Source organism: Periophthalmus magnuspinnatus, chromosome 21 (assembly GCF_009829125.3).
Source record: "Periophthalmus magnuspinnatus isolate fPerMag1 chromosome 21, fPerMag1.2.pri, whole genome shotgun sequence".
Lineage (NCBI taxonomy): Eukaryota > Metazoa > Chordata > Actinopteri > Gobiiformes > Gobiidae > Periophthalmus > Periophthalmus magnuspinnatus.
The window spans coordinates 11,104,294-11,129,945 of NC_047146.1; the positions used below are offsets into that span (position 1 = coordinate 11,104,294).

The 25,652-nt window shown below is 39.5% G+C and overlaps 3 protein-coding genes across 4 annotated transcripts in view; 2 read left to right on the forward strand and 1 right to left on the reverse strand.

Moving 5' to 3' along the window:
• Window positions 1-704: 704 nt before the first annotated feature.
• On the forward strand, window positions 705-19,283 carry gsk3ba (glycogen synthase kinase 3 beta, genome duplicate a). 2 transcript variants are annotated; one of them, XM_033986809.2, is made up of 11 exons: window positions 705-1,553; window positions 5,663-5,856; window positions 11,356-11,439; window positions 14,390-14,500; window positions 14,704-14,834; window positions 14,929-15,035; window positions 15,377-15,474; window positions 15,585-15,692; window positions 15,833-16,019; window positions 16,484-16,582; window positions 16,693-19,283. In XM_033986809.2, exons 1-11 carry the CDS (start codon window positions 1,466-1,468, stop codon window positions 16,761-16,763), a joined length of 1,278 nt encoding a protein of 425 aa, XP_033842700.1. In that variant the 5' UTR covers window positions 705-1,465; the 3' UTR covers window positions 16,764-19,283. The 2 variants fall into 2 exon arrangements, with proteins under 2 accessions (XP_033842700.1, XP_033842701.1); XM_033986810.2 differs by having other exon boundaries at window positions 15,585-15,680.
• Window positions 19,284-19,326: 43 nt separating this feature from the next.
• The window catches only part of casp10 (caspase 10, apoptosis-related cysteine peptidase), a 66,657-nt gene continuing 60,331 nt past the window's right edge, over window positions 19,327-25,652 (forward strand). Inside the window, exon 1 of the mRNA XM_055230361.1 lies at window positions 19,327-19,330. The gene's annotated coding sequence lies outside the window, so the exon portion shown is untranslated. The remainder of the gene's footprint in view (window positions 19,331-25,652) is intronic.
• nr1i2 (nuclear receptor subfamily 1, group I, member 2) lies at window positions 19,692-25,193 on the reverse strand. Its single transcript, XM_033986922.2, has 9 exons — window positions 25,022-25,193; window positions 23,366-23,544; window positions 22,451-22,581; window positions 22,185-22,354; window positions 21,751-22,094; window positions 21,531-21,676; window positions 20,480-20,596; window positions 20,015-20,120; window positions 19,692-19,935 (listed from the first exon to the last, which is right to left on the reverse strand). Exons 2-9 carry the CDS (start codon window positions 23,536-23,538, stop codon window positions 19,791-19,793), a joined length of 1,332 nt encoding a protein of 443 aa, XP_033842813.1. The 5' UTR covers window positions 23,539-23,544; window positions 25,022-25,193; the 3' UTR covers window positions 19,692-19,790.

The following is a 25,652-nucleotide window of genomic DNA, read 5'->3' on the forward strand; positions in this document are numbered from 1 at the left end:
ACATTTTACCTTTACAACAGGCTAAGTTTTATGTTGTAAGTTCCAGATACTGCAACCTATATTTTCCTCTCATGAGGAAATGTAGGCTATTTACTAGAAGAACTGCATTGCTCCAGTTCAACAGCTTGTTCTAGTTTTTAGAAAAAGCTGTTGAACATAGGAATCAGATGAGAATACTTAGATAATCTTTCCATATGTGAAATAGGCCTAGGAGGTTATGCTGTGTTATTATGTTGTAATAAGTCGTGCCTGAGGTGAGACATGTGGACAACCTCGAGGAAACATCGAATGGAGAGGATGGTTTAACCAGCAACAGTGCAGCCTGACCACTGGAGCACTGTGGCAGCAGCTGGGGCCATTACAACTGACAGCAGGATTTGAGAAATCTATTGGCTGACAAAGTAATCAATCCCTAAAGTGAACCCGCCCATTTCCCCTGCCGCTCCACGAAAAGCCTTTGAAGTGAGCATGGGCGGTACCTGGAAAATTATGCCATGTGGTGTTGAGCAGCGAGGGTTTCATTGGCCGCCAACATCAGGCCGACACCCATTTTTAAAGGAACCATAATGTGATTGGCTACGACGGCCGACCAGATTCAGCGTTTGCGCGTTCACATTTACCCCATTCACCAATGTAACTTACGTCAGCCTCGTGAACTTTCTCCGTAGAAACGCAGCTCTCCAGTTGCGCTTTACGGAAACAGCGTAACCGACGAGCGTAGCGACAAAGACAGCGAGCCCGAAGTCTATGGGGAAGGAATAAAAAAAGAAATTCAGTACCTTCACACTCCTAGCTAAAACACCATCATTTTTGGGAAGAAGTAACTGTCCCGAGTATTAGCAAGTATTTGAACGGCAGAGGGAAGCTTTAGGTCGGAGTCTCTGAGAGTCGTTGAAGAAAACCGTGGCAGCTGCGGGTTTTCCGTTGGACGCTGTAGCTCTGACTGTCGCGAGGAGCCGCCATGGCCGTCGGATCAGAGAGCCTCCATATCGGGATATGAAGAGGAGCTGCATGTGGCTGAAAACGCCGAGGAAAGGCCTTCATTTGCCTTGGGAAGTGCACTTTGATTATTTTTTTCTAAGGAGTCTTCCTTCGTTTTTGTAAATCACAGCCCAAACTGAGGAGAATATTGACTGTGATCCGGGGGGCTACAGGGAGAGGCGGAGGCCAGATTCATGACTATTTTAGACGGAGACGTGTCTTCAAAGGCCTGCTGAAAGCTAACTGGGAATACAACAAGTATAAATGATGCTCTGACTGACTGTCGGTGGGAAAACGTGTTATTGGGTGAAAGTAGGACCGTGGGACAGTGCCAGACTGAAGCCTTCTGCCTGGCATCTTTGGTGTATTACAGCAATATTCATCCTCAGTCATCCTTTTTGGATGAGAAGGTTTGGCGAAAAGACCTGCCCAACCATTTAGCAAGTCATAGTCTCCAGGACTAGAGTGTCAGCCGGTTTGGATCATGTCGGGTCGGCCCAGGACCACATCCTTCGCAGAGAGCTGCAAACCAGTGCCGCAGCCCTCTGCTTTCGGCAGCATGAAAGTCAGCAGTAAGTAACCGTGTAATCCTAGTGTAGCTCTGTACAGGCAGCAGGCCCATGTGGATACACATCCTCCTGGACCTCTCATCGCTCACTGAGCTGAAAACGGGTCAAACACTGGTATATCTATCTATGTATCTGTGTCAGTGTGAAATTGGCCAGGCTCAGTGGCACACAGTCATTGCAGGCTGTGTGCAGCATTAGCAGGCCGCACCGGGCTGGGCTGAGTCGGGCTGGGCCAATTGAAGTAGCTCTGGCACCTACCCATGTTAAACGTTGTATTGCCTTTTCCCTTCCATTTAAATGCATGCTAGGTCACTCAAGAGTATTGCTACATAGCTTCAGTGGTATGCGTAATACAGAGTACAGCGATAGGCTGGTCTATTACGCAACTGGGGAAGAAGAAGGTGTGCCCATAGTTGACTGGGGCGAAACTGACGTGGTCCCGAAGAGAGTGGTGTGTTACAGATCCCGTTCTCGGAGTTGGGGTGAAACGAGACGTCTGGACGACTGGGCGTGCTGTGGCATCCTCTTCATGAAGGAGGTTGCTGCAGATGCAGTGTAGGCTATGGGCTGACTGGGCCTGGAGTCTGGACCTGCTCAACAGCAGCGGAGCCTCCTGGTTTCACTCAGCCTCTCCCTTGCACAGAAAGATTTCTGCTCCAGAAAGATCAAAGTCAGATTTAACCTGAAAGCCAGGCTTAAGGTTGAGGTTCCAATATGCCCCTTTATTTTACAGTTTATTCACTATGAGAAAAGTAAATTTCTGTGGTCAATAAAGCAAAATTTTTCAAGATGGCACATCTTGAAACCGGCCTTTTTTTGCACAGGTATTGTGTTTTATGTATATTTTATTTTATATCATCACCTTAGAAAGAAAATATCATATTCATGGGCCTTTTTCTATTTAATAACTACTCAATGAATACATATTTGACAGACTGAATTGAGTCGGTCTGTCAAATATGTATTCATTGATTAATTGATTTGCAAAATGTTAATTGCAGTACAAGACCTACTTTGTGTGAAAGAGAACCACTAATTTACCTCATTCAGTGTGTATTCATATTATGTGAGATTTGTGAGATGTAGAAAAATACAGTAATGTATCAGTGTGCTCCTTATTACAAATGAAGACTCACAAGGTTATGGATGAAACCTCATATCCTAGCACAGTTGTTGCTTGTGATCATGATCCTTTGGAGTTATTGCTGCACTAGTTCTGTGATGTACATTTTCAAGAAACAATCCATGACAACTACTTGCAGCCAACAGAAGACCAGCCAATAAATACAAGAAAGATTGGTTTTTTTTTTTTTGCTCTCTTCAGGTGATCTGCTGTGTGTGGGTAGGAGGCATGTGGTGTTTTTGTGAGCAGGCCGTTGTTGTCTCAGAGTGATGTTCTGTCCTAAAAACTGTGGTTGATTACCTCTAGTTAACTGTTGGAGTCTGGGTTACCCTTTGAATTGGTAATAATTACTCTGTAGCAAATAATAGGCATACGATCCTTGGCAGTTTCCTCTAGCAATTAGTGTCTGACTTGTCATCCACCGGATGCAGCTGTGAACCTGGACAAATGTCCTCACCTCTCCTACGCAGGACACAAATATGTAAATATGTATATACATTCACACACCCACCTGAGCACTCAGATTTGGGTTTTAGAGATGAGGCAGCTGGCCAAGAACAATGAACATCTTGTTTAGCATTTCAAAGCCAGAGCTTTCCCTCTCCCCCTTTTTGCTACCCCTTCCTCTCTCTTGCATCTTGCAAGCGATTATGGTTGAAAGAAAATTAAGTAACTATAGTCTTTGATTTCACATAAAATCTGAACACAAGAAAGCATGAGGTACTTCCAGGATATAAGATGATTAGTTTGTGTGCGGCTGTTGATTGCATGACAAATGCGTGTACTCTACTGTCTCCATAGTATGAGGAGAAGTCTTAAAAAGCATTATTCTCCCCAAGGTTTGCCTCTGTGACATTCTGGTGACTGGCTGTTCCAGTAATGCAGTGAATTATCTCATCAACTCTGCACAAGTGGGACAGCACTTTGCACTTCTGATGAGCGCATGTACTTGTCAGCACCTCGCTCTGTGCTGGAGCATCCTGATATCAGGGTTATGACATCTTTCTATTAAGTTTGTCTGTGGGTTTGAATTTACAGATTTTACTTTAAGTGAAGCTACTAATGCTGAATGTTGGCTCTAATGATTTTGCTGCAACCTGTTACATTGGTATTACAAAATATTTTTTTTATATTTTATCAATATCACAAGTGTTAATGAGTTGAAATTAGCAGATTTGCAGGATGTCTGGCCTCCTCAGACCACACATTCGGGCCTTGATAATAGGCCTTGACACTACCACTGCCTTCCACCATTTCACCTTATTTATAGACATATTGTCTTAATTTTTTCAATATTTTCAATCCTAGTACAGTGGCTGGAGGTGGTGAACTGCCCTGATGACCTTGATAGACTGATGCACTGAGTTACAATGTGCTTCATTTAACTAGTGGTTCCCTTTTACAATAACTTGCATCTTGTTGCAATAAAATCATGAACTCTATTGATGTTAGGGTTAACCCCCCACAGTGTTTTTTTTTTTTTATATATATAAATGTGAGTTTTCCCCCAACTACCAAGGAGAGCCTTTAGTGCAATCATTGTATTTGTAAATATTCCATATTCCAAAGCATTAAGATTTAAGTATTCGTCTTGTCCAAAACGGAGCAGAGAACCATGGTCCAGTAGAAGTCGACTAGATGACTGACATTGTTGTTTTGGTGTACAGGAAAATAAAATCCAGCTGATGTAGTTGTTTTTCTGTGTTTTAAATCTCACTGCTATGTTACAGTATGCAGTAAAGTGCTCTAATAGTTTAAATTCATCTGGAGACAGCTGGCTAATTACTGGGTCATCCCTCATTAGCTACAGTGTGGGATGTGAGTAGAGATAGTAAGTCATAGTGTTTGTGGTGTTTGCAGGACTTTCTCACGGTTTGAGGAAGCGCAGAGGCGTTGTAGAAATGGCCCTGCTGGAATATGTAGGCTGTGTCTCTCTCTCTTTTACTCACACTCCGCTCTTGGAAAGTCTATTTCTGTCATTGCTGAATCGCGCCGCAGCCTTGCTTTCTAGACTTGAATCCTGGAGAGCTGGGGCACCATGCCCCTCATTCTCCCTTCATTTTTCAAATTGAATACTTAATTTATTGATTAAAAATACTTGCGGCACAAAAAGAACATCTCTTTTTTTGAATAGTTTAATATTGTTTTAGCACATACAAAATCCTTGTAAAAAAAAACAAAAAATGAATATGATATTAATGATTTTTTCAACTCTGCTTGTCTCAAACAGTGCAGAAACTTACTCTCATTTCGAGAGTGGGAGGTAGGATTGCAGGAGGAGGACATTTTGGAGTTAATTTTGGCACAGTGTGTAGCCAGCACATGTTAAAGGCACGCGACTCAATTTTGCTTACTTGTCCTTTTAACTGCCTGCTAATGTGAACTTTGGCCCCATGCTCACAGAACGGTAATGTGATCTGTTCCACAAACTGTTTAATCTGTGAACCTTGTGTGTTTATGATTAAAAAAAGTAATTTTAAGTGGATTATGGTCCATAAAACGAGAATATATGACTTTTCATTGTCAATAACTAGGGCTGACAATTATTTTAATTTTAATTGGCATTCAGTCATGAGATGGTTGGGTAATTTTTAATCGAGAGGTCTACAGACAGTTCTGTGTCTGTAAAACCATGTCTTTTGGAGCAGACTGTGGATGTAGAAATCTGAGTATTCTTTGTGTTGAATGACATGTAAATAAGTGTGTTCAATAAATCCATACAGAAAGATATTTTTTATTGTGAAAGTGAATCAAAATTCAAGCTAAATACGAGGAAAAAAATGTGATTGTTTTGTCATTTCACCCAGCCTTGGCAATAAACTTGGAGTTTGCAATTGTAAATACAATAAATCTGGCCATTAACACAACCGTAGACATTTTCCCATGAAAATGATGTGATTGAATGTTAAAAGAAAGAATATAATAAAGTTATACTAAGATAATTTACTTTGTTTTACAAGCTGTAAATGTTCTTTGTCTTATTTTCTAGGGGATAAAGATGGCAGTAAAGTAACAACAGTGGTGGCGACCCCAGGCCAAGGCCCTGATCGGCCACAGGAAGTGAGTTACACAGACACCAAAGTCATCGGCAATGGCTCGTTCGGAGTGGTCTACCAGGCCAAGCTGTGTGACTCTGGAGAGATGGTGGCCATCAAGAAAGTCCTGCAAGACAAGAGATTTAAGGTAAATCTATCTTGTGATGTTCTGATTTCTGACAACAGATGTAGCCATATGTGATGTGCAATTTTTCGCTCTGATCATGCCATCAATCCTATTGCTTTCACTACAGAGTGAAAGTGTTAATATAACCAACTCTGAAGCTAACCACTTTTGTTTTTTGCAATACTTAAACTGTGAAGCAGTGGTGTTTTTATGTACTGAAATTGGATGATTTAATTTTTCCTGGGAAATGTTACTTTTTCAGTGTGAAAGGGAATGCTTATCTGTCCTAGAAATTCATATGTTAATTGCTTTAAAAAAACACATTTCTGTAACAAAAAACTAGGGCTTAATCGCAATTAATTATTTTGGCACAAGTTAACGCAGGTCACATGCATCAGTCCAAAAATCTGGATCAGAGTGCCCCACTCTCATCTGTGAGGTGCTGCCCTCCTCACTTTTTCCTCTCATATGCAGAAATGCATCGCTAAAGTCTGTAAACCATGAGTGATGCTAAATAGATAATTAAATATGCACATGGAGAATTAGTGATTGTTCAGTGGCAATGCACAGAGGTAACCGCTTGTGTCAGTCATGTTTACTTTGAAAACTACTGAGATATTTATGTTTCGTAAGCAGAGAGCTAGTTTGAACCAGGAACACAACCAAACTGAACCAGGACTAAACAAGGACTAAATAGGACTGATTACCAGATCTGAATCAGGACTAAAGAAAGACTAAAGCCAGTACTCTACCAGCCTTCTATTAGGCTCATATTAGACTACACAAGGCAACCACAGGATTAGAGATATTTGAAAAATAGTTTCAGCTTCAAAATGTTAAAAACATTCAAATCTTTTATTTGAAAGTAGACATTCGAACATTTCATTTTAAATAACATGGTCTCAGGTACATAGAAAAATCACAATCACAATTTAAGCAATTTTAATCGCTGCCCAGCTCTAAAAACAACGCTTAAAAACAAGTACCTGAACGTTGTTTTGTGGTACATTTTTTGTTGTATATTTAGTGTTCCTAATGAAGTGACTCACTGAAAAACAGTGACTGAGTGATCTTTCACAAGAACAGTGAGGAACAGCCCAAAGAAGGCTCTGCACTCAAAGGAGATGTTTTATAGTTTGGATGTCTAAGTACATGTCTTCTGTTTTCTCTAGAAATTGGATGTAGAAATAGGATGTTTTCTTCAGTTAATATGAACTATGTTGAATATTAGCTTTGATCAGCCTAAGCAGTACTAATGTCATATTTCCTGCCTGGCGGTGCCCAGAGGCGCCCTCCCCTTGTGCTTTGAATAGATTTGACTGATGGCTTCTGCTCCGTCATTGGGGCCACATTGTCTGTCCTGCTCCTGCTGCTAGCTCACTGCTTACACATGCAGGACTGGAGATGGACAGCTGTTTAAACCAGTCTTGTGCCAGGCTATAGATCCAAGAACTGTTTAACATGCTAAAATATGATTACCGTATTTTCCGGACTATAAGTCGCAATTTTTTTTCATAGTTTGGCCAGAGGTGCGACTTGTACCCAGATGCAACTTATATTTGAAATTATTAAAATATATAATTTTACATCTTCATTATTGTCACACTGACAACTGCGAGAGGGCACTCTAGGCCTTTGTACCAGTATGACAGTCACATGGAAGAGGAAGCAGCTCTTCATCTACTTTGGGAGCTGGCGAACTTGTTCAAATCACTAAATCCATTGAATTCTTCATCCTCAGTGTCGCTTCTGGAGTGAGATTGAGAGTAAACTTGTTAGCTCGTTTTTTATTCTTTAGTTACCTGATTAACTGTTAATATTTTATGTTAACATACAGATATGTAATCAGTTCGTTGTCTATGCTTCATGTAGATAAATATAAATGTGTTACGCTGTACTGCTATTCAGCCTGTTGTTCTCTATTTTATTGTTATTATAACTTGCCTTTCAGGATAAAATGTCCGTTCTTGGTCTCGGGTTTTGTAAAATAAATTTCCCCAAAAAATGCGACTTATATATGTTTTTTTTCTGTATTTGCATTTGTTTCACTGGTGTGACTTATACTCCGAAGCAACGGATAGTCAGAAAAATACGGTAGTATTTTGGTATGTCGTTATTTTATCTCTTATTTACAGTGTGGAACTACAAAAAAATATTTGGGTCACAGGAAACAAAAAATTATGTAGTGAAAGTACATAATTCTATTTAGTGGGTTTGACCAAGAATTTTGTCAGTCGATTATTTACCCCTAAACTAGGAAGATCTATGGTTTGATACTAGGTTGGACATGCAGATGCAGATATGGGCTAATATTAAGATCTATACTCTTGGAGGTGGTGTGTTATGTTCAAAATACCATTATGTGTATTTTTTTTGTTTTATTTTACCATGCTTGCAGGGTTACATTCATGTTTTTGCTCAGATGCTGCTGTTAACATTTTTGTTCTATCCAGTTTAACAAAATACCTCTGCTCTTCAATGGCCTGTTTTAAACATTTCTGCATTCAGCCTGGTTTTACGGCAGGTGCTGGTCACTTCTCCCCCTGAAAGATAAATGGTGTCGCTAAATGTTGTATGTGCGTGCGTGTGCGCACGTGTGTGTACATGTGTGTACGTGTGTATGCTTGGTGGAGGAGTCATTTATTAGCCGGGCCATCTGTCACTGAAAGTCAAACAGTTTGTGGTCACACGCTTTCGGGGCCTGGGCTAGCCTTGCATGCATTACCACCATGAAGTCATTTTGCTAGGCTTTAGTTAGCATGTGGTTAGCTAGCAGGTGGTCGGCTGAAGAACATTACACAGTTTTCACACGCTTCAACGTTGAAAAAAATTGGTTGTTTTGAGGCCAGTGATGTTGGGATAGACCAGTTAATTGATAAACGTTATTGTTCAGGCCAACACTTTATCAAATATTTGTATTAGTTTTAGAAGCAAATTTAGGTAATTTCAATTTTTAAAAGTAAATATAAAGTGTTTTTATCTGGTTGTTTGTCACATTAAAGTAACTGCTTGTAGCTTGCGCTCTTACTGTTTTAAAAAGGTTCTACAATCACTGAACCTGTGTTGGTATGCCTTACGCAGATAGAGGACACACGCACATTTTCTGATTCTCAGTACATGGACAGGCCATGCCTCATGTGAGAGCTCAGAACCACCAGAATTCAATCACTGAGCTGCAGAGGCCGCACTAGCACTGATTCATGATTGGTTGCATGTGCTAAGGTTTAAAGTATTGAGGATTTAGATCGGAGAGGAGCCTTTTAAGTTTAAACCAACCCGATTTTAGGACTGAAACGTCTGGTTTCTGATTGGATAATAGTCTTGAAAACCAAACCAACTTGGCCATCATGTCCAATGTTTTTGTAACTAAGAATAAATCAAATAGGTATGAGCCTATAGGTACGAGTCAGGTCTAGGTTCAGCAACAGTCATATTCCAAGATGACAATGCCAGGATTCATTGGGCTCAAATTGTGACAGAGTGGTTCAGGGAGGACGAGACATCATTTTCACACCACAGAGGATTGGCCACCACAGAGTCCAGACCTTAACCCTATTGAGAATCTTTGGGATGTGCTGGAGAAGGCTTTGTGCAGCGTCAGACTCCACCATCATCAATGCAAGATCTTGATGAAAAATTAGTGCACTGGATGGAAATAAATCTTGTGACATTTCAGAAGCTTATTGAAACAATGCCACAGTGAATGTGTTCCGTAATCAAAGCTAAAGGCGGCCCAACCAAATATTAGAGTGTGTGACCTTTTTTGGGGGGTGACTTTTTTATTGGCCAGGCAGTGTATATTTGACTTGAACAAGTCTACCTTGTATCTGGGACACAATTAGGTTATGTTATAGAATTCTAAAATCTAAATCTTACACACATTTTCTTTAGCATTAATTTATAACGTAATGGTAGAAGACTATGGCTTTGTTGTTCATGGTGTCAGTAACTGTGAATAATTGTTAAATTGTAATGTTTTGTCTCACAATAATTCTCATACTTAATTCTAATATTGTGACATTTTCATTTTGAGAATTGGGACATAACTTAAATAATGATTATTTGTTACAGATTTTTAAAAAAATAAACCTGTAGGAAGAATAGACATTATGTTTTGGGATTTGTTTTTATAAAGCACGGTTGAGCACTCATAACATTCATTTTTTAAATTTTCATGTAATATCATTTTTCCTGTTTGTGAACTCAAAGGCTTGGTAGGAACATTTACTCTGTAGCTCAGCAGCTTCTTATACAAAGCCATGGCTAAGTCTCCTCACATGATGGCTATACACTCAATTGCATACCCCAACACACCTCTGATTTTCACTTAGTTTCTTTCGATTTTTTTTGTTATGTATACAGAAGACAATATGTTTCTTGTATTTTTATCTCAGCTGTGAAAAGGAAGTTTTGCAATCCTGATGTGTGCTAAGCTAATAGTTCATTTTCACATGCAAGACAAGCAGGATGATCATGTGAATAGGCAGAGCGTCACTGCAGCTGATTAATGTGTCAGACAATACTGTGGTGGGCTCAAAACACACTCCAGATGCATTGTGGGATAGGGCCTTCTTCATTCTATATAAGGATCACATATCAGCCTCTTGGAAACTGTATGCTCATGGTGGGATTGGTCTGGCTCACACAAACATTGTCATTGTGTGACCAGTGCACAGTGTTCAATACTCACCTCTGATACTGAGGTACTACTGAGTACTGACAAATATCCCGTACTTTGAAATGGGCCCTGTATGGGCACTTAAGTTAATGTTCAGCGTGCTAATGTTCAGCATGTTACAGCATGCCATTTATGCACAGTGTATCTGACTTTATACAAATGCACAAAAATCATCCAAAAAAGACAATGTATCCATGGAATTCAAATATTGCTCTGTGATTTGAGTTAAGCAAGTGGAGAAAGGGAGAGGGAACAAATGAGTTGCCAAATGGTTTGATGATTGATTTATGTAATGGACAACCTGCTCTCTGCCCCTGAATGTCAATATGCACATGCACACAGATTTCTGTCAGGGTTTTTAATAAATATAAAGATGGTAAAGATGTAGGTTCATGGGTCACATGTCGAAATATCAACAATGGCTCCTCATCATTTGTACACATCATCTGTAATCTTACATTTCTGCTCATTGATTGTGCTGTTACATATGTTGTGCATTCTTAATGTTGAGTAGATGCATTCCCACTACAATTTAAAGAATAGTTGTCTGTTTTCTGTTCTTACTGAATGCTCCTCTATGCAGCATTCACATTGGTGACTGGTATGTAATAAACAGAGGTGTGTAGTGCAGCCAAAAACTGTACCATTATTTCAAAATAATAAAGTATTTAAGAACCACTAATCAAGGTTAAGGTTCTAATTTGAATGACAAAACATTTAAAAACCCACATCTGGTAAGGCTAGATTATAAAATTTAGGGGGAAAAGACTGCCATAAGACTGTTATAATCCTGCTGTAATAAAGATGTATCCTAATGAATTTGTTCTTTTTTTTCTGTTTAGAATCGCGAACTGCAGATCATGAGAAAGTTGGACCACTGCAACATAGTGCGCCTCCGCTACTTCTTCTACTCCAGTGGAGACAAGGTCTGTAGGCTGCTCATCCTAACTTAAAATGCATGTTGAATCATTGAAAATGGGAAAATACTGTATTATTTATTACCCCAAAGTAGTGGTGAGGGGTGTAGCCTAAACAATGATGGCAGTTAGTGAGAGAATGATTTTGTTGTTTTGTTTTAGGTAAAAGAAATCCTAAAATATTTAGTATTATAATATAACATTCATCAATTATATTAAACACACATTTAAAATACATTACAAGTGAAAGCTGTACATAATTCTAATAATTTCAGAGTCTCCCTTAGAGCCAGTAAATCGTTGGATTGTGCCCCTGATCAGGGGAGATTCCCTGCAGACTGTCAGTGTCTGTGACAAACTGAGGTGTCTGTGTCAGCTGTAGAGGCACGTGGGCTTGGCACAGCTCTGGTGGGACCATGACTCTGCAGTTGGGAATGCTGCAGGCCAAGGAAAACTTTGGGACACTGTTAACTGGTGGGGTTGACAGTGCGGCATGTTGGGAGAAGAGCTAAATCATTGCATTTGTGGCTTACTTTTAAACCCTCTTTTTCAGAACCCCACCAACCTCTTCCATATCTGACCTATGGAAGTTGACTCCACTTTACTGACACAGACGGTGGTGACTCGGCACATGGGCAGTCCTTTTTTTCTCACCCCTGCACTACCCACTGAATAGTAATTTATAATTTTAAGATACTTGGGTCATTTAGTTCTTTGTAGTAGTCTCTGTGTAAGTAGCTCTGTCTTCAGCCAACACTGGGTCAGTAAAGTTTGTTTATGGTGGACAGCAACATTGTTTTTTGATAAAAGCTTTACCATAGATGGTAAAGGTAAAGGCAGCGGTGTGAAATGTCACCAGTATTTTCAAAAAATTTTAATACTTACTAAAAAGGCCAAATTTGGAAAGTTTAGCTGGATTAACCATAGCAAATCATCTACCTCCTGTCATGCTGGGATTTTATACACATGTCTGCAATGAAGGAGTTTAAAAGGACAAAGGATGGATTCGGCAACACTTCTGCAAAAATCCGAATCAAATTGAAGTGTTACATGTATAGTAGTGTTAAATCCACAATAATTCAGAATCAAATAAGATCCTGAATCCAAACGATCTTCGTGCGAGTTCAAACCACTCGAGCCACCCCTCGATCCGCCCCTTGAGCCACCCTTTGAGCCATGGTTGTCAAAATTTGTGTAGCTGTAGACATGATTAACCTGTTGTTGAACCGGGACAAATAGTGTTATCTGAATGTGTCCAGGTATTATTATGTAACTGCCACTGTGTGCTACTCTCCACTCACGCAGCAGCCCTTTTATCTTAACCATTAACCTCTTGTATAATACTGTCCAAACACCAGGGGCTACGTGCAGACAGCCAAAAAAACTACTGTCGAACAAGACCGACCTCTACTCCCAGACCTCACCACATATTAGTCACATGAACATGGTTTCCAATAATGGTCCAGTGTCATATCAGACACCTCATTAATTTTAAGTACAACAAATGCAAAAATATCTCTGGTCTCATTGGCTTTATTTTTTATTATTAACTTATTTCTGACAGTTAAAGGTAAAAACAGAAGATGCAAGTGTCTTCTAGTCCATATAGCAAAATGGTACACGCACACACGTGCACAGATACACACATATATAAAAACAAATGTAACATATAATGTTTTGGCCTGTCAGACCAAACTCAGACCTGGACGACTGAGGGATTACACAGACAACATGTAACATGCATCATTGCAATGCATCAGAATTGTATTTTTTTTTTTTTTTCACAAAATTTTGCAGGGCTGTATGATTAATTATGCATTTGTTATTTGTCAGTGGGCCATGAACATGCTCTACTTATTTTTCCTCTCCATTATGTAAATAAGTTCCCTATTGACTGTTAAATGACTTAATTTGCGTCTATTTTTAGTTCATTCAGAAACACAGCCACAGAGCCAAGTACCAGACAGCTGTTTCTCGCCTTATCATATAGAAATTGTCCACTGATTGCCAATTTTCTGAATTATTCAGCTCAATGTGCTCTAGGAGCCAATCATATGCCTGTCTGGGTAACTATCTGGGAACAAGCCAAGGAAGTGGCTTTGTAGTGAGGCAGGAAGTGAGTCATCGCTGTTGCTAGGCTAAATATAACTGGGGTGCTAGCAGTAGGCGGAGTGCTTGCTGTACTCATTACAAATGTTATCAATGAAGATGGAATGGTCTCACTTGGGGAACGTAGAGGCACAGACTGGAGCGTTTAGTGATGGCAAAAATAAAGTGTGGGGAAGGCGTTTAGTGACAGTATTTGACAAGAGGGCAACACAGCACCTCCTCTTGGCCGATGCTAAACAGGTCATAGAGCAGAAGTCTACCACAGATAGTTGGACTGAACGTTCTCCACTTGTTCACTTAATGTTGTTAATAGAATTTAGTTGAGTAATCAAGTATTTCAAATAAAAATAATGGACATACCCACTTAAAAGCCTTCTTTATTTAAACTAAATCTTAATCATCAAATGTTAGGGCGCTGTCTTGACTGTTGCATCAGCCTCTCACAAAGAACTCCTTCATTGACTCATTCAGCGTAGACCTGCTTCAGAGAATTGGAGGAAAAGGAAGTTCCTTCTCCATCAATACTTTTGCAGAGAAGTTCTTTGTGGGTCAGTGTGCTCCAAGTTCACACCCTAATTAGGAAGTGTGTAAATGATGTCACTGTCTGCAACCACTGTGACTACCAGACCACTATGACGCAGGCCCCAGCATTTGCCCTTAGGGAAAAAACTACACAATTGATCCTCAGTTTGTATTTGAGAAAATCTTTGAGCGCTTTTCAAATGCTTTTTTCCCAGCAGAAGATTTTAACAGAGAGGAGAAAACATGAACGAGTGGAATTGAAAATATGAGTTACTTTTATGTGTTATACTTTAGTTACTTAGACTCTTAAGTATTGTTTTTTCTACAGAAAGATGAAGTCTACCTGAATCTGGTCCTGGACTATGTTCCCGAGACGGTGTACAGAGTGGCCAGACACTACAGCCGAGCCAAACAGACCTTGCCCATGGTTTATGTGAAGGTGCAACTCTTGTTCTGATTTATTCTTGTACATCTTTACAACAACACAATAAGCAAAATGATGTTAACCACTCCACACCTGCTAATAAATCGTTGTGTATTGTAAACCTATTTGAGTAGTTGTTCCCATACGTCAATACTCCAATAAAAAGTGATTTCTTATGTGCGCTGTCCTAACCTGTCTGTGTGTGTGTTTCTGTGCAGTTGTACATGTACCAGCTGTTCAGGAGCCTGGCCTACATCCACTCATTTGGGATCTGCCATCGGGACATCAAACCCCAGAATCTGCTGCTTGACCCCGAGACCGCTGTGCTCAAGCTCTGTGACTTTGGCAGGTAAGATATATTTAACTGTAATGGGTAAATGTTTTGGTTAAGCACATTCAAAAACTCCTGTTAGCACAAGCTAACCATCTCATTTTGTGCACAGTGCCAAGCAGCTGGTTCGCGGAGAACCCAACGTGTCATACATCTGCTCTCGCTATTACCGGGCGCCGGAGCTCATCTTTGGTGCCACTGATTACACTTCAAGCATAGGTACACTGTTACTGATTTATGCTAACTGTATCAGATCAAATCATCTATACTTTAGTGAAAGTGTACTTTCCTAAAACCTCCGTATGGAAAATTTGTTTCTACTTTTGACCCATTTCTCAGTGCCGTTCCATCTCCAGATATTGACTTGGCCAGGACCAGATGTTAGCTTTGCCATGATGCTAAAATGTTGCATTCCCTCCTGAAATTAGTTAAATACACATAGCTGGATCACTACCAACAGTTCAAAATAATGAAATATATCATGTTGAAACTGTAATAATAAAATATATGGCCTTTAATTTAATACACACATTTTCTATTTTCTTTGTTTGGTCACACAGATGTCTGGTCAGCTGGTTGCGTGCTGGCAGAGCTGTTGCTAGGACAACCTATTTTTCCTGGTGACAGCGGTGTGGATCAGTTGGTTGAAATTATAAAGGTACAGCTAAAGGAAACTGATTGTTTTAATAACCTACTAAAACTTGTTTCTGTTCATTTTTGTTTTTTACTTGCATATCCTAATATTGTCTTGTTTATTTGTGTCTGAAGGTTCTGGGTACTCCAACTCGAGAGCAAATCCGTGAAATGAACCCCAACTACACTGAGTTCAAGTTCCCCCAGATAAAGGCACATCCTTGGACTAAGGTGGGTCAAAAAGTATGAGCCCTTTTAATTCTCAAAGTAAACTCACAATATCTGCATGATACTTGTAAACTATTTAGTCTATTTAATCTATTCTTTACAGGAAATTTATTGTAAGTTCAGCCTTTGCTACAATCACTCTGTGTTGTGTTCAGGTGTTTCGGCCACGCACACCCCCAGAGGCGATCGCCCTGTGCTCGCGCCTGCTGGAGTACACGCCCACCGCCCGCCTCACCCCTCTAGAGGCCTGTGCACACTCTTTCTTTGATGAGCTGCGTGACCCCAATGTCAAACTGCCCAATGGGAGAGAGAAGCCATCCCTCTTCAATTTTACCACTCAAGGTACAGACATGCAGTCGCACCACGTATGTAGGCACAAGTTTGTGTTGTTCAGCATCATTCATTTGGATTGAATTAATGAACCAATTCTGTTCAGTCTTGTTGATCTTTAATGTATGTTTACATTTCACTACTCCATCACAATACTGCATTTTGTCTTATTTCCATTTCCATCTAATGTACCTATAATGACAAAGCTATTATGTAAATAGTTATGATTGAGAAGTTAGGTCTTCACACACAAAGGCTGTCTTTTAGAAGTAGCTTGGCAATCTGATCAAACGTGTTTTTATATCACATATGTCATTGCATTCTGCCTAGCTAGGGCGCTGATAACAAAACATCCTACTAAAAAAATAGCATTATTATATCCTTTGAGGGAAAACAGGTGCATTTATTATTTCATAAGCTAACAATAACAGGCATAGGCCTTTTTTTCCTGAATATTTTTTATGGTTCATTTTTAGAGTTGTCCAGTAATCCCTCATTGGCCTCCATACTCATCCCTGCTCACGCCCGCAGTCAGGCTGCAGCCTCCACTCCCACCAATGCCTCTGCTACCACAGGTACTTGGCTCTGTTTAGATTGAAAGCTATTTAAAGGGAATTCACCTTATTTTCTCCTTTTAGCAAATGACCATATTCTACTGTTTAATGTTGTGTTCTTGTGTCCGTAGATGGTAGCAACACGGAGCGAGGACCCACCACCACTACGGCCTCCGCCTCAGCCTCTAACTCCACCTCCTGAGCCCTGGGTGCTACGCCGCCGGCCTCTCCATTGCCCCAGGCCAGGGGGGCGTCAGTAGCCGAACCTTGCTGAGACAGTTTCGGGGTCAGCAGCTAGCCACAGCCCCCGTGCCACAGCCACAAACCAAACAAACCCCTCTTCTTCATCCAGACTCTTCATCGTCCCGTCAGTCTCTGTGCCCTGTCAGTGGAAACCCATGTGCCAGAGATATAATGTAATCACAGCGCTAGCCTGCTAATGTTCTTAAGAGGACAATCTATAGGAAAAAAAGCTCTAAACCTTTGGCCCGCTCTTACAGTGTTGAATTTTTATGCATCCTCTGCCCCCCCACCCCCAGTCCCCTGGCCACCCTGCCCCTCTCGGTTCCCCCTGTAGTGCATGACCTGAATACGGTTAGGACCACTCACTCTCCACCTCCAGTTTCTGCAGACAAAGGCATGAGGCACGCGTTTTCACACCCATCCCAACAGTCACCACCCGGATGCATGACAAGCTGATGTTTGAGAGACGCAAGCAGGGGTCACATTTGGACAGGTTACTTCTTTTCTTTGTTTTTGCCTGGGGTTGTTTTTAATGATCCGCAAATCGTTTTTATTTTAGTATATTTTCTATTACCCAGGCGGTCGGATTGCTATGGATGTGACTTGTATCTGGTCCTGTGTGCTTGTATATTCTATACATACAATACGAAAACATGCATACATACACAGTTTATATATTACTTTTCCTTATGTAAAAAAGGTATATATAGATATATGTATATTAACTACAATGGTTCAGAAATCATTTATGGTGAGCTCATATCTGGCAGAGCAGCGGCAATATTTGTGGCTGCTTAAAGACTATGGAAGTAGATTATATGCTATTTAGTTTTCCTTCTTTGGCTGGAGTGCAGTTAATTCCAGCACAATTTTTTCTCTGTAAAAGTATAGATGGTTTTAGGGTACTGCTCTATGTCCCCTTTGTGCTCCGATTCTTAAGTGTTTCTATTGCAGCACATCTTTCCTCCTCTTTCTCTAGTTGTCTTCAGATGTTTGTTTTTTTTCTTGTTATGGGAGTCTCTGTCAATTCTGTATTTGACCAGAGCGACGCCTAGCGTGTTGTAACCACTGACTGAAACATTACCCAAGCCTTCTTTTTTCTCCTTCCACGTGCCGCACAGAGCCACCTGGTACAGTCTGCCTTGCTTCTTATTTAAAGAGATACTCCCATTGGAAACTACAAAAACATCTGAATTTGTATATACAGTATAAATGCTCCTCTCAAAGTCTGACTTGTATGTTTTTTTTATGTTATTTTTCCATGTTGTGTTTTGAAGTATGTATATATGCAGACCCATGTACTGTTGATGAGCAAAAACAAAGATGACAAAGGTTAGGGAATGGAAAAAAAGGTTTAAAAAAAACAGAATCAGGGCAAAACTGATGGATACTGTAGATGATGATGAGCTTTATCCAGCCATATGTTCAATCTTACCTGTACAGTACAGTAGGAACCGCTGTATTATTGTAACAAGAACTAGTCATGTATAGTGTAACTATAGTTTGGAGTGCCTTTGCTTTCATACACCTTCGCCTTGTTCACCCCAAGTCCCCCACTCGTTTTGTGACTCTCCCTTTGGTGCTGTTGAATGTCCTGGCTTCATCGGCAAAGCACTGTTGCACCTGATGTTGTGCTCCCCTTTCCATCTAAATCTCCCCCTTTTTGTCATTGCACATTTTATGTAATATACAGACATTAATAATAAGGAAGCTGTCCTTAGTTGAAGATGTTTATTTTAAAAGATGTTTTATCTTGGACACGTGTGCACAAACCACCATGAAGTGGCCAAGTGGAAGGGTGTTGTTTTTACAGATGGCAACTGGGGTCCTTAAAGGCCTCATTTACTGTATATAATATACAGTAGGTTCTGTATTTCTCAGTGTTGGTTGCGTTACCAAAGCCAAACTATGACATAGTTGTGATGAGCCATCCTCAGAGGCAATAACGTATTCTGTTGTTTCTTGTTGCTCCTTGTTCCTTCTGTGTCACATATTTGGGGGGGATTCAGTAGCACCTAAAGGGGTCAGAGTCATGTAGCCTTTCTCCTGTTAAAACTGCTTGCTGTAATTTTTGCATTCATGACACGTGTTACTATCCTCCACCAAAAAGTTTGATCACTTCTCTTTTTGCTCTATTAATAATTGCCACAATGGTTACCAAAAAAGAAATGCAAGGACATAAGCTGGTAACATATGTCTGTCAAAATGAAGCATATGTGTAACCTGCTAACTGGGTTTATCTGAGGTTAAATAAAAGAAAAACAGAAAAAGATACAACCATCTTGTATAACAGTAATACTACTTGAATGCCTATGTTTGTGACTGATTTTTTAATTTCCTTTTTGTTTTGTTCTTTTATTTTTGTTCTGTGAAGGTATGCTAAATGTGCGCCTCTGTAAATATTCCCTCTGCGTGCTCTGAGGAATAGTTCCCTGGTACTGTAATTTGCATTAAATAAAGAGTAGGATAGCCTGGAAATGAGTTAACTGTGTCAGTTTCATAATTTCATCATTATTCTCAAAACAGGTGCGAGTGTCGCCATGAGTCTGGGTTTGACATGAAAAACGTTTTTTAAATAACCACCCAAAAAAGAAAGCCATAATCAAATTGTATGTGAAATCCTTATTTAAAACAGACTGTGCCTGTACAAACTGCCCTTATATTCAAGCATGTGTTTGGCTCCAAGTATTTTAGGGAAAAGGTACAGTGTCCGCACTGGAATGAACTGTTCTAAAAAGGAATGAACCATCACAACTGCATCAAATTGTCTTACATTTACTGTATTAGAACCTGAAATAAAATTGGTTTGCTTATTCATTGAATAAAATATAATTACACAATCTGTATATGAGCTTATTTGAGGCCCACACCACTACATAGTCTTTCAGTAAGTTTTACGCTACTCAGTGGATATTTACTTGCATTTGTTTGGTTGCAGTTATTTATTTTTATTTTGTGATTACACAGTGCTGTCAGTAAAAATACTTTAGATGAAGTCTTTGCTGATCACCTCCATAATCAGAGGAGAGACGTCGGGCTGAATGTCCTGGATCTGCAGGACTTGTTTGCTGTATTCCTCAGTCATGGTTCTCAGCTCTGTCAAACAGGCCAGCACTTTGGGAAAAAGCAAGCTGCACACAAGTTAAGCACAGGTCAGTCTAATAAATGTACTAAGTTCATGAGACATGTAAGGTTCATTATGTCACTCACTGCTTCTCTGGGCCTCTCCTTTTACTGTCGATGTAGGTTTTTAATGTCAGTGCTAGATTTTCTTGCTGTTGGTCAATCAAGTCGCGTTGCTGAACTCCTGGTCGATCTAAAACATTACACTGTCAGTTCACATGATTGACTAGCAAAAAGCTCTGCATTTACAGTGTGAACCTGTATGTTAAACTATCTATGTAAATCTGATAAAAGGATGTGGTGGGAGTAGTAGTATTATGTATTTAAAACTACTACCACAACTTGCTTCTACTTCAGTTCTTATGGCAATTACCTACTATTGCTCCCAGTAAAAAACATACTGCCCCCAAGTTCTGAAATGAATATGTTCCAAATGGTAATTACAGGTTATAATATTGTTCTAGAGTATCCAACATTTAATTATTTTAATGTATATACTTGTACACTACATCTCTATAGCAAACTGTTTTACCAGCACAAAGTGAGAATTACCTGGAGAAAACAGGGAGATGCCTTGTGCAATCACATATTCTTCCTCCTGTAGGCCCAGTTTACGAAGGTTTTGGTGAAACTTCACCAATGCATCTACCAAGACTGACTCGAAACCCGCTACAAGGCAAAAGAGGTCAGAACTAAGTCATTTATAAAGACATCTTTGCAGACACTTAGTCTGTTCAGGTTTGTTTAGTAGGTCAATTATGGCACAAGAAGTGCAGAAGAAAGCTTTGTTCAGTGATGGCATTTTGATCATCTTAATTTTCTTTCTTTTTCTTTCTATCTTTATATTTATATTTACAGGGGAACGCAATGAGAGCACTTGGGCTCTTATTTTCATGGGCGCCCTGTTTAAAATGCAATACAAGCAGAAAAACAAACAAAACAAAGAAGTATACAAGTCCATATAAAACATTAAAATCAGGTGCAGGTGTATGTGTAAATTACCAGCTAAAAGCCTCTTTCCCATCTCAGTTTTGGTGCAGCTAGTCCTTAGCGTTATGCAGTCATGTGATCTGGTATTGAATGTTCTGGTATCAATGGTAAACAAGCAGGTGAGATATTCTAGCAGTATTTGGATTCAAACTGTTTTTCCCACATTTTGCTCCTCATCCGATTATCTTATAAAGATATTAATTACAGCCTCAAGGGTTTATCTGAACTTTTTTTTTTTTTTGCTTTTTAGACATAATAGACCGGTCCTACATATCATTTTGCTTTCCTTTCTCTGTATTATCAGTGACCTAAATATTAGTCTCACACCTCACAACTCCCAATAACTTCTTAATAAAATGTAACAAGGTTAGATCATCACAACACACATGCTTCCAGCTAACTAAAAATTTCACACGATTATTTTATTCAGTGAATGCATGGACTTTGGTGTAGTAATAGTAGTAGTGGTGTAGTAGTAATAGCTTAAATTTTTTCTGAAGGCCATATTTGAAACCAGGCATGTATTGGTGTAACAAATGCTCACACTCTAGCAAATTTATGTAAAATATATGCTACTATAAGCTATTACATTCCATTATTATGCAACTCTCACCTCTTACGACATCATCTTTGTAGTAGGAAATGGAGCCACATTCCCACATACATGTTTTGGCATTAAACACCATGTTAAAACGTAGCTGCAACATTTCCAAAGTCGCTCCCTTTAGTAGTGTTATCTGGTCTTCCATGTTTAAAGATCTGAAAAAGAACTTAATTTAATACTATATTTGTGGTTAAACAGGAGAACTACTGAATCAGTGTTAGTGTTTTACCTGAAAACCTGCAGACTTTTGGAGAACCTAATGATATTGTGGATCATGTAGGTGGTGAGGTCCGAGAGGTGTGGGAGCGATGTAAAAAACTTTATTTTCTGGTCAGATTCTTTGTTTTGATCCTTGTCAAAGTACAGGTAGAGACTGGGAGAGGAGGAGGAGGAAGAGGAGGAGGAGCAGGAGAAGGTGGAGGATGAACAAAAAGGTGGAGAGGGTAAAAAAAAGTCGTAAAATGTTTGCTCAGCAGCAGCACTGAAGTCTGTGGTGTGACTGCACAGTGGGTCATAGGGCTCATTCATAAACTGGTTCAAGTCATTGGGAGAAGCAATTGTTCTGTCCATTGGCTATAAAACATATGAATAAGTATAAGTAAGGATGTGGATAAATGTCGGTTCGCAGAGACTCTCAGTGTCTAGTGTGAATCAGTTACTTACCCTAAAACCCCTAAAACTCGAAAAGTCTAGATCAAATGTTTTGCGGTGTGCTGTTAGAAGCTCCTCAATCATTTTTTCTTGTTGAGCTGAGAGCCGTGACGACGCAGCTCGCATTTTCCTTCTCTTGATTTTGATTCTCCTCTCCAGCACTTCCTCCTCGGACATGACCACTGCAAAAATACACAACATCTGAGCGCACTTTGAGCCAATACAGCCACCCAGAGGTATTACAACTGTTTAATTTTCTTTGTTTAAATGGGACTTACTTTCTTTGCGCATCCCAATCGCTTGGCACTTTTGGAATCTGCAGGCTTGACATGATCTGCGGTTGTTCTTGGTTATTATACATTTATTCAAGAATGAGCACTGAAGTGGAGTTGACCGCTTTATGGCACGCCTGCACAAGTTTTACACATTTAAATTATTACTTGTTATAAAATTTAGTTTAGCTCATTGCCTGCTTGTGTCCGTGTCTCTATGTTTTGCCTGGAATCTTCCACAGTATGGCATAAAAATCTGACCTGTAACTTGTGGCTTAAAGAGCCTTTATTACACCATTTTCTGATCTATGTTATAATGTTGTTTCCTCATCAAAAACATACTTGGAATTGTGTTTTGTTTAACACACAAATCCTGCCCATTTAGTTCTTCTCTCAAACAGAAAACACTCAGTTTCACCTTGTGATGTCATCATGTGGTAATACAGGAAGTGCTACATTGTGTTTTTAGACTCCACACGCCTTCACTAGAATCATTTGGATAATTTTAGCCCTGGAACTGTCTACTGAACTAAAGGTAAAAGGTAGGGGCTAACTTGAAAACTACCGCATCATGACATCACAAGGTGGAACAGAGCATTTTGAGCTTTGGAGATGTGGAGACAGACAAATTATAAAGGATAATTCAAGCATGTGTGAATGAGAAAACACAACTCCAGGTATGTTTTTGAGGAGGTAACAACATTATAACATGGCTTAAAGCTCACAGGAGTCAATTTTGCGTAATATGGGACCTTTAACCTTTTATGCAATACTGTGGAATATTCCAAGCAAAGCAATGACATCACCATGGAAACAAGCAGGTGGCAAGCAAGTTAAATAGTGCAATTGTAACTGATTTAAAGTTACATCTAAAGTGGCATTCAGTCCTAAAACCTGGTTCTAATTTAATCATGTTCTCACCTGAAGAAACCCTTACAGCCTTCACATGTCAGAGCGTTGAAGTGATAGCCCTTGGCCTGGTCCCCACATACTCCACAGAACTTGGCCCCTTCATCCTCTGACTCCTCATCATCCTCTTCTTCAATGGTAAAAGCTTGGCAGAAAGGTTGTAAATGTGTGTCAATACTGTTCATCTCAACCTGGTAAGCACAAAGAGTGAATGTTTCACAGAGGAGGTATAAGTGCAGTCAATTGTATGTCGATATATTCTTCTAATCATTTCACAGACGCAAAAGGTTCAACAGGAAGTGGTGCTCAGCAGGCCCTGGAAGTCATTACTGGTGTGAGATACAAAAAGCAGTGGTATTTCCGTCAGGACTCCAAAGTAGCACTGTTAGAAATCAATTATGAAGCTGGCCTCTGCAGCTTGAAGTGCTGATGTTTTCATGTGTTAAGCAGCACTGTTTTATTCAGTGTCTCAAAGGGTACTGGACTGAAATATTTAGCTGTAGCATTTTTTCTTTACAAAAAGACAAGGGACATTTAGATATATTACAACAATGTGAGTAGTACGACATGTGTATAACGTCTACTAATAATTCCAGAGAAAACGGAAAATAAAGCTTACATATTGGTCATACAATTAAATACAAGTTTTACCCATTCATCTTATTTATACTTTAGCGTATGTATGGACATATTTTTGTTGCAATAATTCTATGATAAGAATATTTTGTGGTATGGCATTATTATTATTATTATTATTATTATTATTATTATTATTATTATTATTATTATTATTATTATTATTATTGTTATTATTATTATGGTATTATTTGTACAGGAACAGTGCACAACAATACATTGACCAATACAAAAGTCACAGGAGAGATGCTGGTGCCAGGTTATGGCATGAATGCTCATTTACACCTGTTGTCCTGGAGCAGGCTGGTGGAAATACAGAAAATATGCATATGTATATTGAAAAAAAATACCAAAAATAAATTAAACATATTATCTGGGGTCACATTGTTCAGATACTATTCTAAAAACAACATATAGCCAAACATATAAGCGCATACATTCTTCCCCTTAGCCCCTCCCACCCTTCATCGAGGCTCTACATGTGCACACACTTTTTACTTTCTACTACGCCACTTCTTTGTCAGATGTGCAAACATTTGAAAACCTGCAGGTTAGAATCTCTGTTGGCAAATTATTCCAATATAGAGAGCAATGGTAAAACAAGACAAATTTTTCGTAATTTTCAGATTGTGGCAGTTCACACCATTAACATAAGCTGTCACTTAAAATTACAGAAATTGTCAAATATAAACTGAGAGTTGTTGTTTTTTTTTTGTTTTTTGGGGTTTTTTTTTTCCACTGAATGAGAATAGAATTATTGGATTTTGGTTCAACTAATGTCTCACCTTAAATGACCACTTTTATGACTAGGCCTAATCTTGAAATAACATGTAAGGTTTTGTAATTACTGCAGTAGTTGTAGCGTATACATATTAATTTGTATTTTGGACGTGGCCTATACTGTACATACAAGGTCAAGGTAGTTACAGATACTTACTAAAGCAAGCTGAACCAGGTAAACTTTGGACTACTTTCCCGACCTGCTGTTTAAGGCCATAGTTCAGTCAAACATTAATACATGATTGTACTTACAGAAGGTCCAGATGTCCAAACAGCTGCCTTTTGTAATCAGACGTGTCGCTCAAGTGTCGTTTATCCCAGAGGTGACAGACAGTCCTCAAACTTAAGTTTACATAACAGTGTTTTCCTGTTGGACGAGTTGAATTATGAGGCACACAGGGCCGAAGTTTGGAGCTGCAGCCCGAGAGAGGGTGAGAGGGGGTGAGGGAGGGTGAGAGGGGCCAAGGGGGGACGTCGAGGGGAGGCGGAGAGAGGCTTGTCCGTTACCGCCCATATGGTTTTTGACCATATGAACATCCTTAGCCACTGAGTACAATGTTCAGCACTGAATTATGTAAGCTTCTAGGACAAGACTAAATTACAAAGGTTATTTAGGAAGGAAACTAAACAACAACTTCCATGTGAATATCTCAATCCAATATCTCATGTTTTGTCATCTTTTTTTAGCCTACTTTAAAAGCCAAGAAAATCAAATATGTGCTGTGTCTGGAACTGAATATGATCTTATATGTAGGTATTTTTATTATATTATCAGCTTGCACTTGTATAAAATTGACCAGGTTAGATAGAAAAAAGGCTACAGTACTTGTAACACCTGGCAGCCTTCTCACACTGAACATCCTACAGACTTATTTGTCATGGT

Bases quoted from the DNA above. Each gene is read 5' to 3' on its own strand.
- nr1i2 (XM_033986922.2), bottom strand. From the start codon at position 23,538: ATGAACAGTATTGACACACATTTACAACCTTTCTGCCAAGCTTTTACC. The intron at 22,355-22,450 runs GTAAGTCCCATT...GTATTTTTGCAG, and splicing joins GATTGGGATGCGCAAAGAAA to TGGTCATGTCCGAGGAGGAA. The intron at 22,095-22,184 runs GTAAGTAACTGA...TATGTTTTATAG, and splicing joins CGAGTTTTAGGGGTTTTAGG to CCAATGGACAGAACAATTGC.
- gsk3ba (XM_033986809.2), top strand. From the start codon at position 1,466: ATGTCGGGTCGGCCCAGGACCACATCCTTCGCAGAGAGCTGCAAACCA. The intron at 14,501-14,703 runs GTGCAACTCTTG...GTTTCTGTGCAG, and splicing joins TGCCCATGGTTTATGTGAAG to TTGTACATGTACCAGCTGTT. The intron at 16,020-16,483 runs GTACAGACATGC...GTTCATTTTTAG, and splicing joins CTTCAATTTTACCACTCAAG to AGTTGTCCAGTAATCCCTCA.